The sequence below is a fragment of the Thamnophis elegans genome, chromosome 5 (assembly GCF_009769535.1).
Source record: "Thamnophis elegans isolate rThaEle1 chromosome 5, rThaEle1.pri, whole genome shotgun sequence".
NCBI classification, from domain to species: Eukaryota; Metazoa; Chordata; class Lepidosauria; order Squamata; family Colubridae; genus Thamnophis; species Thamnophis elegans.
This window is the reverse complement of record NC_045545.1, coordinates 30,619,165-30,632,912: the sequence shown is the minus strand read 5'-3', so window position 1 is coordinate 30,632,912 and position 13,748 is coordinate 30,619,165. Positions and strand designations below refer to the sequence as shown.

The 13,748-nt window shown below is 39.9% G+C and overlaps 1 protein-coding gene across 1 annotated transcript in view; it reads right to left on the bottom strand.

The window, feature by feature from the left end:
• The window catches only part of PLPP3 (phospholipid phosphatase 3), an 80,510-nt gene that overhangs the window by 16,489 nt on the left and 50,273 nt on the right, over nucleotides 1-13,748 (bottom strand). Inside the window, exons 3-4 of the mRNA XM_032218280.1 lie at nucleotides 11,914-12,197; nucleotides 10,573-10,630 (exon numbers count right to left, since the gene is read on the bottom strand). Coding sequence (XP_032074171.1) covers nucleotides 10,573-10,630; nucleotides 11,914-12,197 — 342 coding nt within the window. The remainder of the gene's footprint in view (nucleotides 1-10,572; nucleotides 10,631-11,913; nucleotides 12,198-13,748) is intronic.

Below are 13,748 nucleotides of genomic sequence, written 5' to 3'. Positions count from 1 at the left end.
GTTTTTTTGCTATTTCCAGTAGTATTAATGAACATGTGTTATGAAGCTTGTGCATGCCAGATTCACTTTCTGCTCATTTGTGCTGGCTGAGCCAAAGGATCTTTAGATACTCCATATCATTAAACGGAGATAAATTTGTGCCATTTGAAATTGCTGAGAAGAACAGAGGGACTCAACCCAAACTGGACATCCTCCTCTGACTTGATAACTGAAAATGTGTTGGAACTAAAGGTTTTAATCATAATCTCCAAACATCTGGAAAATATCAGTTTGGAGCTGGTTAGGGAAAGGAGAAGAGAGATACAACCAACTACAAGAATACATATTTTGTGGGCTGAACACTTGAAATTCATATATACTGTATATACTTATTTATTAAACACACACACACACGTATACAATGTAATGTTGTTTTTGGAAATAAATAAGAATGTATGTAAAGTACTACTTGACTAATTGAAATGTGGATATAAAATTGATTCATAGCTTTTTATGGTAGTAAAGATTAACATCTTACAAGTGAGTGAGTAGCAGAATTTGGCCTTGCTCAGATCAGTTAAAAAAATGCAAGAGGGGAAGACTAAAGAATTTCCTTTGTTGAATTTGAGCTTTGAAATAAGTCACCAATGTTTATATAATAAATACACAGGCCATTATCCTACTGAAATATAGTTTTAGGTCTGCTCTAGTAGCTAAGAATAAATATCAATCAATTCTAGAAATTCAACTATTAAATATTAAAGATATATGACTTGATTTCCTAATACATCATGGCACAATTAAAGATATGTAAGGCAAGACTACATAAGAAAGCAATACAACGACTGTTGTCGCAAGCATGGTCTCTGTGGGCAACATTATTTACTTGACTTACAGTAGCAAAACTCTGGCAAACATTAAAGCAGTAATTGATGTTAAGGAAGACAAAGGGAATATGTAGTGTTTGAAGAATGACATAGTAGTATCAGAACAGGACATTAAGTCTAAAATAAGCTTTGGTGTAACAAATTCTAATACAGAGGTAGGCAACTTATTGATAATTTGCCACATTTCTAATTGTTGAGATTGCTAAATACCACAATAGAAAGATCTCACTATATGTATGGACATAACTGCAAATATTTTTCTAAAATATTGAGGTTTTCTTTTCCTCTTTATTTTATCAACTATGTTAAACCCAACTGGGGATTATATTAATTTTTTTTTTCTCTACTAAAAAATGACAAGAAACTGTGGGGCCAATTATCAGCAACCAAATGTTGAAAAGTGGGGGAGGGGATCAAGGGTTATGTGGTGCTGGGACTCCAGGTTACCCATGTTCTCATTTCCCCCCCCCCTCCTTACTCAGGTAAACCTACAGAAGTTTAGATTTTGAACTCACTGCAGAACTACTGATTTATACAAAGGCACAATGTAACATTCTTTCACCTATATAGCTAATTGTCACATAATAGGTTTACCATATTTAATCAATGATGCCTCTGAAAATGAAATTAAGATATTATTCTCTGCAAGAAAAAGTACAAGGCTTATAATCTGGAGCTGATTCCCAACAGAGCTAAAGGGCATCAGGTTTGCAAAGTTGGCTTATATTGAACCGATGATGGGGAACCATCACATATGATTCTTCAATCACTGTTCTGTTGTTGAGTTTAGAAAGGTAGTTTCAATTTCAAAGCTCCAGATGTAGAAGTCTATTTGCCAAATATTTCTGGCGCATCTATTTACAATTTTAATATAGATATTCTGGCATGAAATTTTATCAGATGTCTCCTATTACTTTGAACAGCTGCTTTTTTACCATGATGATAAAGCAAAATCCATGCATCCAACTACAATGAATTGTAAAGATCCAGCTGAGGAAAGTTCCTAATGTCAGTGTCTCCTTAGCAACAACACTGTATCTTTTTTAAAAAAAAATCCCGCTGATCAAAGAAAGGAATGAATTATCTGTTAATATGCATTATTTCTCAACTATTTTTAAATATATATCATGAGATATGCAGTCCAAAGGAGCACAAATTAATTAGGGCTTGGTTCTATATTCACAGACAATAAGGGCTAATTTATGTCCACATAACAATAGATCAACATGTTAAAAATATGTGATGAAATGCTGTCTTATAGCAACAACAAACCATATTCAGATATACAGGCATTTGCTTAAAACTATTTAAAAAAAGACATTACTATTTGAAACTTTTTTTAAAAAAAATCAGTGTTTTGAGACCACTTTACATATTCCATATTATTAAGTACAGATTATAGACTACTGTCAGATTTTTCCTACGTTTACATATACATATGTAATATGGCATCTGTTATACTAACTGTGGTTTATTACATGTATCACATAACAGGTCATCTGCTCTAAACATGCGTTGAATTGCAGGGGCAAAATCTGAATCCTCAAAAGTATATGCAAACATGTCCTTGAATTTTAAAAATTTAACAAGAACCAAATTTGAGTTTATAAATACAGAAGCTTTAAACATTTTAATGTGTCAAGGGCTTTGGGGAACACAATTTTAATCTTAGTGGAATTTTTAAAAAACCACCATCACCAGCAACCTTGGCAACTTTTATGAAGATCCATTTCCTGGAGGTCTAGAATGTAGACAAAATTATTTAAGGAAAATGGCCTCAATAGTGTCTCCTTCCTCACTTTGAGAATGAAGGAAAATTAGCACCTTATGGGAAAGTTTGCCATTAGTCAGCGCGTCAAGTTTCTTTTTTAAAAAAATTCTAACAAATGAAAGTAGCATAACAGGTTGCATTTAATTATATGATCAGCTGAGCCAGAAAGTTCTCAGCAGGTTGAAAACCAGCAAGGCCCTTGATTATATGTACTATAGTAGGGAGGAGGGAGGAAAACATTTAGCAACAGTTTTGTATGAGACAAAACATGCAAAGACAGACCCCAGTACAGCAGTAATAAAATACTTGTTTGAGCATGCCACTATTTTTTAAAAGAATCCAAAATGAGAGTGACTAATTTAAACCAAAGGTGAATCTTAAAACTTCTTTGCACCTATTTGTTTTAACCCATCTATTTCAACTGGCAGCAATTCCAGGATTTACTCTGAGATTTTTAGTGCTGAATCAAATAAGGGGGTCCATTTCACAACTAACTATGCTTCCATTAAATATGCTGCTCTCCTGGCTTATCAGTATGGTATGAAAGAATTTACAGATCTTGAGCTTTTTCAGATATACTCAGCCTGATACCAGTTCAAATCAAAGCTTCGTCCTCTTACGACCCTTTAGACACTAGCAATGACAATACCGTTTTCATAAATCCGATGCAATTCTTCAAATAGCTATTTGCTCTTATTAAACTTTTATCAGACCTTCCCCGCCCAGTGAGACTGTCACATAGCCTCTGCACAGTTACTGGGTTCATACCATGTGCTAATCCATAGTATAGATCAGGCAACACAACATGTAGCTCATACAGCCTGTCAAACAGCCTTGTGAGACTAACCAATTTTTTTAAAGTAATAAAGTTATAAATTTAGAGCCACCACTGCTAGATCCAATGTTCCTGCTCCTCCATTAGCCACATGGACTAATGGACACTTCCAGCATTTTTTCCGTCCCTTGAGGGTTTTTCGTTTATCAAAGTAGCTCTTTCACCATGATGAGTTGTACAGGCCAGATAGAGACTGATTTTCACTTTGTACAATGTCTATCTAGACCCAGGCACTGTGATTTTTGAACATGGCTTATGGCTTAGCATTGTGTTTGCACCTAGATATTTTCAGTTTTGTAAGCAAAGCATAGCTTTGCTTTAAAATTTAATGTACAAATCTAAGTTTTAAGAACTTTTCTCCATGCTCCAGTTCTAGGAAGGACCATTAGATTCTTCTGATTAAACAAGTGAAACAAACAAAGAAAACAATTCCGAATATAATCTAAGGATAAGAGGATAATTTAAAGATAATTTAACTGTAGACTGAAAACAATACATTTTATATTTTCACAAAATCTGCATACCACAGCACATCTATATCTAGAGATGACCACAGTATTATGATCTGAGAGACAGCATGCCCTCCTGACTAGAACATTGTGACCTGAATGCCTCTGCTATATCACATTAAGATGTCCTTTCCTACATCCCATACTGTTGGATTGTCTAACCCTTTAAATAAAAGGATTCAATACCATGTGGCTTTCTAGAAGCTGTTGGCACTCCTCTCCATTACTCTAGTTAAGGAAATTAGAAATGTGTGTCAATACTACTCTCCAGTTCTCAAATAAACAATGTCTTTAATAAAGCTTTGTCTTCTCACCATTCTTTACATGCAAGGCTGCCTTTAAAAAAAAAAAAGCAGAATAAAATCTTAATTTGGAAAAAAAAAAGTGCCACCTTGTCCCAGCAATGGTAGTGGTGATGAGTTACACAAATCATTTATCCAAACGTCCAAGGGATGAGCCTCATTGCTAATAACTAAAAGTCAAAATATAAACACTCCATCTATGCATTGCTGGGAACAAAATCAAGTTTTAACTTCTTTTGCATTGCATGCTTGTCCCTCCAGTTCATTGGCCATGTTATTTTAGCATTGCTGAGAGGAAATGGTATAAATGTTTACAAAGTAACTTTGAAATCCTTACAGTGGAAAAAAAAGAGAGGAAAATATGAGAAAATAAATTCACATAGACTATCAAAAAGCCTGGATGTATGGTAATTAAATTACAAAGATTGCTACCAACTTAAAGAGGAAAGGGGAAAGGAGGAGGAGGAACAGCAGGGAGTTGTCTTAATTTATCTTTTCAGGCAGCAACAAGAAGGAATTGTAATAGGAAAGACCTATTCATAGATATATTTAATGTTTTTATACCTTCAAGTCTGCATCCCTCCTTGGTAACCCTATTCCTGTTTCATACCTAAGAATATGGCAGATATGAGGCCTATGGATCGTAGAAAGTCTCAAAAGGGGAAAAAGGGGGCCTTTCCCATGTTATATTTTAATCACAAATCACTCCTTAAATCTCTCCCTCTTCCTTCCAAAGAGCTTAGGGCTGCTCCACCCATAATTGACCTATGCAAGGTTTCTTTCAGGAGTTCTACCCAGCCTACTTCCAGCCAGGAAGCACTTTCGCATAACAAGCAGAGGAAAGGAAGGGCAGAGCTATTTTTCACTGACAAAGAAAAACAAGGCCAGACCCAGAAATTTTGAGTGAAACTATGTGGGCAAGTCAAATCCACCTGCCCTGCTTCCTGGAGTGCTTCTGGGTAAAGGAGTTTTTATTTATTTTCCCCCCTTTTCGCCTAATGAAAGAGATAATTATAATATTCACTCAATGTATGCAAATGCCAGATAAGCAGCCTAACATTATCTCATTATGTTTTCTGATGAAATAAAATATGTGCAACCATGTACATTTTGTGCATCTTTTTTTTGCTCTCCCTGTTTTCTATGTTCTTGATGCTCTAGTAATGAAGTTATGCAGATAAGGATTTCCAAGAATTCCAATCCTTGTGAAGAATGAATGACATCCAAACCAATGGACTCATTTCAAGGATTGTATTTCTTAACCTGTTTCTGTCTGATGTCACACAATGGCCGATGTTGGACGCAAAATGTGGGTACAGCCACACTATTGGAAGCAAAGGACTTTTAGTGATCTATCAGATGATTAAAGTTTTGTCTGATGCAGACAAGAGACTGAATTGTTGCTTTAGGCTACAACAATGTTTTTAAAGTTAAAATAAAGAGCTTTCATTTTTTTTCCTCAAAAATTGTCTTTCCTTTTCCTATAAGCTTAAAATTATGCTGACTTCTTTAACATTTTTTTCTGGGCTAATATTGTTGATGATCAAGATCAAAAAACCATAGTTCCTAGGTAGTATTAGTTAACCTGGATTTGTTTTAATGTTGGCTCGATAGCCAACTAGGCTGTTTAACAAGGAGCAGAATCTAGTTAATGTATTGGCTTACCAATACATTGGCTTACCTGAAAGATACTTTTCTGTGCACCGTGGGAGAGTCCAAGCGACAGGTTAAATCAGTCTGGTTGCCCTGGGATTGAGGAATCTTTTTCCTTGGCCATGCCTCCTGGTGTTACTTGGCGCCAGAATTTTGAGATGGTCTGGAACCGTGAAGGCTGGACGCGTGATGAATCAGGTATAGTCCAAGTTAACACGATGGTCAGGAATCCCTGGACTGAGAAACCACGGTGGGTTGGACTCTCCCGCAGTACATAGAAAAGGACCCTTTAGGTGAGCCAATGGCCATTTTCCTGTGCACCGCTTGGAGAGTCCAAGTGACGGAACATACCCAAGTTATATGTCACTAGGGCGGGCAGAAGAACAATCTCGGGATTCAGTCGTGGAAACAACCGCCTGTAGCACCCGACTGCCGAAAGATGCCTCAGCCGAGGCATACATGTCCAATTTATAGTTCCTGACAAAGGGCGATGGTGAGGACCAAGTAACCGCTCTGCAGATGTCTTCAATGGTAGCCTGGGTGGCCCAGGCCGTGGTGGCAGCGCTCCTAGTGGAGTGGGCGGTAATATGCCGGGGTACCACCCTGGACTGGTGTTCGTATGCAGCTGCAATGCATGCTCTTAGCCACCTACCGACCATGGAAGATGTCACCTTCTTACCCAAAGAGCCGGGCTGGAACAAAACAAAGGGGGCCTCTTACCTGCGGAAGTCCGTAGAGCATCTGATGTATATCCGCAGGGCCCATCTGCCGTCCAACTTGTGCCAACCACCTTCCCTCGGGTGGTTGGGGCGCAGGCAGAAGTTAGGCAAGATTACTTCCTGCGTCCTGTGGAACCAGGTGTTGACCTTCGGGATGAAAGCAGGGTCCAGACGCAGTACGACCTTGTCCGGCTGGACGACACATAGATCCTCCCAGACCTATAAAGCCGCTAGTTCCAAGATGCATCTTGCAGATGTTATTGCAACAAGAAAGGCAGTCTTTAAGGTGAGGTGACGAAGAGATGTCGTACATAGAGGCTCAAAGGGCGTAGAGGTAAGAGCCTGTAAGACCACCAATAGCTGCCAGGTGGGATAGCAGTGAACCACGGAGGACGTAAGTTGGAGGCGCCCTTGAGGAAACAGCGAACCCTCGAGATCTTGCTGAGGGGCTGGGCCAGGTCGCCGGACCAGACAGTGCATAGTGCCGCCACCTGACGACGAAGGCTACTAGGGGCAAGACCTTTGTCTAGGCCACCTTGTAGAAAGTCCAGTACGCGGGAAACAGGCACAGTGACTGGATCGAGACAGTAGTTGTCACGCCACTTGGAGAAAGTGGACCAGGTGGAATTATTTATCCTGGTTGTTGATGGTTGTCTGGACGCCTGGATGGTACGCACAACCTCCTCCGACAGGCCTTCGCTCCTCAGGAGATCCCCCTCAAGTGCCAGACGGCTGGCTGGAGCCACTGGGGGTCCGGGTGTACTATGGCCCCCTGGCTGAGGGAGACTTGGTCCCGAGGAATCCGTCATGGGGATGACACTGACAGGCTGACAAGGTCGGCATACCATGACCTGCGAGGCCAGTGAGGAGCTACGAGCAGGACTCCGCCCTCTCCATGATGATCTTGCATATTACCTGTGGTAGAAGCAAAAGCAGTGGGAAGGCGTACAGAAGACCCTGAGGCCATCTGCATCGAAGGGCATCCATCCCCTCCACCCCTGATGAGTGGAAGCGGGAGAAGAAGCACTGGAGCTGCGTGTTCTCTTGGGTGGCGAACAGGTTGATCACTGGTGTGCCAAATCTGTGAGACAACTGGTCGAAACTGGACACATGCCACTTTGCACTGTCTATGGTGGTCCTGCTCAACCAGGCCGCCTGGGTGTTGTCCACTCCCAAGATGTGGTCGGAGCGAATGGATGCAACCTGACGCTTCGCCCACCTGCCCAGGGCCGATGCCTCCGCCATGAGCTTCCTGGACCTAGTGCCGCCCTGGCGATTTATATGGGCCTTGGTGGCCACATTGTCCATCATCAGGAGGACGTGTTGATGATGAATGGCTATCCTGACTGGCCACCTGCCCTTCCTTACCCCCTTGCCCCTGCTTGCAGAAGTTCCATTGCTAGGGGCTCAAGAGGGACCTGGTCTACAGTCAGGGGAGTCAGATGGGCCAGGATGCTCCATGGCCTGATGGCACAGACTTCAGACAATTGGCCAATACAGGTGGAGGTCAGGAGATGAAGGAGAATCTAGTGCCTGCTGCTGGATCAGATGACACGCAGATATTGTGGAAGTAGGAACAGTTTGTGGGGAAAAAAATCCAGAGGAATAAAACAGGGGCTCTGCAATGAATCCAGCCACTTGACGGGAGGTGAGAAAGTGGAAAAGCATCCGAGGCTGCAAGACCGGGCAGATAGCTCAGGGAGAATCAGTAGATAAAAGGCAAAAAATTTACATAAAAATCCTCCCTGTGCTGGTGTATGACTACCAGGTGGCCAAGACGCCAACGCCGCTTGAGGAAACGATGTGTGTGAAAGTGACCCAGCCGGAGACCCGATCAAGGCCAGCTAAACACCCTGCGGATAGCTGCAGAAGCGTGGCTGAGTGGAAACACCAATGGGAGAAAAGGCGAGAATTCAGGCCCTCCCAATTGGCCGCCGCTCTGGTGCGAGGGAGAAGGAGGAGGTAAAGATGGCGGCCACGTGATTTAAAGCGACCGTGCACCCCTCCACGGCAGGCTACACCCTCCAAAAGGCAAGAAAAAAAATGCAAAAACACAACAATTCCAACTAAAAAGAGGAACGCCGGCAGCTGCCAGAAGCCTCGCTGCTCCTGCGCGGCAAAAGGTGGCGTGGCAAGCAGAGCACTCCCCTGTGCCTATCTCCGAGTCTCTAGGAGAAATCAAAATGACGTGAAGCAAAAAGGGGCAGACAAATGAACTGCTAATTATAGGAAAAACAAATTAAAGAAAAAGAAAAGAAAATACTAGAAGGAGAGTCCAAGCCTAGATAAATTACGCTGGAGCTCACAAATATAAGTGAGCTGAACGGGCAGACTGAGGAAAAATTCTCGTGCCAAGTAATACCAAGAGGCGTGGCCAAGGAAAAAGATTCCTCAATCCCAGGGCAACCAGACTGATTTAACCCATCGCTTGGACTCTCCAAGCGGTGCACAGGAAAATCTTGCATCCAGTTAATTAGAGAGAATAATTTTATTGTCATCTTAGATGTATACTAATCGGCATACATTAAAATAAAATTTCATGATCAGTAAAACACTGTTAAGTCCAGAATGAGATAACGTTCAAAAGCATTTCAGGCAGAGGCCTTCCGAATTCACTGGACCATAAGGAAGTTTGAAATGCAGTACAACTCGCAAGATTCTGGTACTACAGCTAATCTCAATCTCTGCCATCTTTCCAGTGGAGTTGATTTTCTGGTCTGACCTACCCGGTGAGGCTGACACATGGGGGAGGGACTACACACCTTTGTCACATGGCTTTGTGTTATTATTCTACCTGAACTGAGATGTGGTGTTCTTTTTTAAGTGCATCAAGCAATTAATCTGGGCTATCAATTGACATATTCTATGTAGGATTCCATTCCGTCAAACTCATGGTAGTCTACCACTGCAATTCAGAGATCTTACAGTATTTCAGTCCTTCCTAACACTATTCCACAAGTTGAATTCTGGATCTTCTAGATAAAAAACCTGTATGTCCCTGATTTGAATCTAAGATCTCCTGGATGCAAAACAGCTATCAGAAACTCTTAAATGTAAAGAGAAAAACCAGTATTGCAGGATTCGTGCCACATTGTTTTATATGGAAATGACGGCTGGAAGCCAAAATAACATTGTTCACATGACTGCATTTCTTCGTGTTTACAATACTGCATTTTCAAAGCAATTTTATGTGTAGATGGATGAACTTGTAAAAGTCAAGTTAGTTTCTATGAACTAACAGAATTTGAATTACTGTGTCTATGCTTCTTCATAAATAACAGTGTTTGTTTTTTTAACCATAGATTTATTCTTGCATAAACAACTCCATATAGTTCCACCACAAAACCGTGCTCGACTAAAACGCGCCCGACTAAACCGCGTCGCTGATGTCATCAACAGGGCGACAACAGCGCGGAGACAGAAGCACACTGTAAACCCTAAACCTAAAATTAACCCCTAAACCTAAACCTAACCCCCTAAACCTAATCCTAAACCTAACCCTTAACCTAACCCTAACCCTTAACCTAACCCTAAACCTAACCCTTACCTTAAGTTGAATCGGCTTGCTTTCAAAGCACTATTTAAAGCGCCCTTCTTTCTCTGTGCTGGCTGTTGTTGCCCTGTTGATGAAGTCAGCAACGCGGTTTAATCGGGCGCGGCTTAGTCGAGCGCGGTTTTGACGGGTCACGACTCCATATAGGAACGTGACTGTGTAAACTACGATTAAGAGACAAGCCTTTGAAGTTATATTCTAGATTTTAATAAATAACGCTTTAATCTATGATTCTATTACATGAAATATATGTAGTAGTGATATTTTACTTCTTCTGGTTCATAATATTCATTCATTTCTCATTATAAAACCTGAGAGAGAGAGATTACACATGATTTGCTAAATAAAATAACTTTTGACTTACCACCAAATAAAGCATGGTATAGAGTGAGAAGGAAGCGTGTCCAGAGAAAAATGATTTCCTGAAAAGGAAAAAAAAATACAAAGCATTGCATTCACTCTGTTATTTGAGTAAATGATCAATTACTCGCCTTTCTTATCTGTTAAGGCGAAAAATCCACAAAACAAAAACTTCTCTTTATTCCATCCAAATTCATTTGCAACTATTAATTCAGAATTGAATAATTGTCACAGAGACAGCAGACACCTAAGATGAAATATTAACTGATCTATGTGTAGTATAAATCAACAGGGTAAGTAGTTATCAAATGCTTGTCACTGCAAACATTTATACAGCCCCCCCATCTCATACAAGGTGATTCTGGGTAACGTTCAAATTGATTGAATATCTCTGTTTGGCTTTTATAGCAATAGCAATAGCAGTTAGACTTATATACCGCTCCATAGGGCTTTCAGTCCTCTCTAAGCGGTTTACAGAGTCAGCATATTGCCCACACAGTCTGGGTCCTCATTTTACCCACCTCGGAAGGATGGAAAGCTGAGTCAACCCTGAACCGATGAGATTTGAACCGTTGAACTGCAGCTAACAGTCAGCTGAAGTGGCTGCAATACTGCACTCTAACCACTGCGCCACCTCGGCTCTTTTACTAAACAACTATCATGAGCCATGGTGGTGTAGTGATTAGAATGCAATATTGCAAACTAACTCACTGCTCATTGCCAGGTTCAATCCTGACAAGGTTCAAGGTTGAATCAGTCTTCCATTCTTCCGAGGACGGTAAAATGAGGACCCAGATTGTTGGGGAAAATATGATGGTTCTGTAAACCACCAGATAGTGCTGCAAAACACTATGGGTTGGTATATAAGTCTAAGTGCTATTGCTATCCAATCTTCCTATGAAGTCCATACTATTGAGAAGTAGAAAATGGAAACAATGCAATCATCATTGTGCCCAGCACGAGGACGCACACTTCTGCTTATACAGCATATAATATGTATTTAGTATGCCATATAGATTCACAGATGATGCCTTCCTGAGAGAATCTGTCCAATTCACTTTTACAGTTGAATTAAACTGGTATGTATAATCCTATCTAAAATCCTAAAATATATATTGACCACTATATTCTATACTTTTAGGAAAATAACTTCTTTCGATACATCAGTCATACCGCTTCTTAATTGCTTTTTTAAACTTTGATTTCCCAACAATGTTAAAATTCTTTTGCATTCTTCTTCCATGTATTTTTTAGCAACATTTATGAAATCTACATAGACAAAAGAACATTGTTTTGGTTGAGTTACAGATGTCTTTTTTTTGGGGGGGGGGGCAGAGATTCTTACCTTGCTTCCTGGACTTTGCTTTCATCAGGATTGAAGCACTGATATTCTTGTATGTAACCCTGGGAGCAGTTGATTTTTGTAAAGTCTGGCATACACACCGCAATGAAATTAGGTCTCAGCCGTCCTACCGATACTTTGGCAATATCAGTAAAGGATTGACTGATAGCACAGCCAAATGCAAAGCATCCCACTTGCTTGTATAATGCTGCAATGTATGGATTCTGGATAAAAGATCGAGATTTCTCCTTTAGGCAATGAATCCGATAGAACTCCCCTATAATAATCTGCAAAAGAGAAAGGTGTATTTTTTTAAAAGGATATTCAGTCTTACTGAGGATTGTATAGCTTTAAAACAATAGCCGACCACAGTGTAACTATTGAAATCTATTCACCTAATGATTTATTAGTAATGAATTATTGGCAGCAACTAGTTGAACTTGACTGATATCAAAAAGGTAATCTGGATTGGATCCAGATTATTTTTGGGGAGATCACGTGGAAATATCAAGCTGTGGAGTTGAGAAAGCATCCAGAAAAAGGAAATGGCATATTGTTGCCAAGAAAACTACAGACTGTCTTTTCTCACCTCTGTTGAAGTTGTCTTAAAGGGTATTTTAACTTCACTTTAAAAAAGGTGATTTGCCTCTTCTATTAAATCACAATTCTCCATTTAACAATGGGAAATATAGTCAATAAAGTGAGGATCATCACAGGCAGATAGTAAAAGTAAATTAGCTCAAATTAAGGGTTTTGAACTCTTCATTTTGAAACTAGTAGTATATTTCAGAATGCTCATATTTCAGAATGCTCATGCGCTTTTCCCCATATATGTTTGCTTTTTAAATATACCATCAAAGATAAGTAGAATTCAATCAAGCCTCACAATGTGGTTTTGAGTCCCTATTCTTGCAGATGTTGAAATCATAAACTCACACTCATTGCTCAAAAATCTGCTTGTGTACCAAAGAATTCCATATTACTGCCAGTGTCTGGAACAGTGATCTCTCTGCCTGAACATCTGCTTGTTTATCTAATATGGTCTTTTGAAATGATTTGCAAATCTGCATTTACATACCAAATGCTCAAATCTAACACAAGAGTACTCAATTCCTCAGGCATGATGCGCACTTACTACTAATTTTCCAGTTGGCCTACCAGCCAACATAAGAGGGTATTCAGAGCAACAAATTAGCCACAGTATTTTACAACCTCATAATGAAGCAGCTGTTTTGGGTAGTAGTTTGGAACAGCAACAGATAAGACTGTCACCTATCATGACCCACTGACAAACTCAATTCCAATAATAGCGCCAGTCCAACTGAAATTAAATCCAGACTTCACCCTGTATATTACAGATAGTATTTTCTAGCTGATATTGAAGGGAAGATGATGTGAAGTGAAGTAACAACAGTTATGGAAGAAGATGAAGGAGAAGAGATATATGTTTACTTCTCAGTTATTAATTTGTAGATGGGAGCGTATATTGGCACATGGGTTTGCCCCTTTCATTTCGCAGGTTAAACTTGACTGTATTAGTTCCTCTTAAATGCCCCGAGTATCTAACTAATTGCAGCAGGTAGCTTATGTTTATTAATGTACTGCCAAGCTATCATATCATCCTTTCTATTAATAAACACAGTGTTTGGTTTTTCTCTTCTATGAATCAGATTTTCTCTCTACTTCTCCCGCCTAAAATCTTACATGGTTTTTTTTTTATTGTATTGACAAAAAGATGTGATTTAACAAGAAAAAAAATGTTTCTAATTCCATTAGATACTGCTCATATATAGACAATTCGATTTATCAGAATAAGAGCAACTTATTCAGGTGAACTA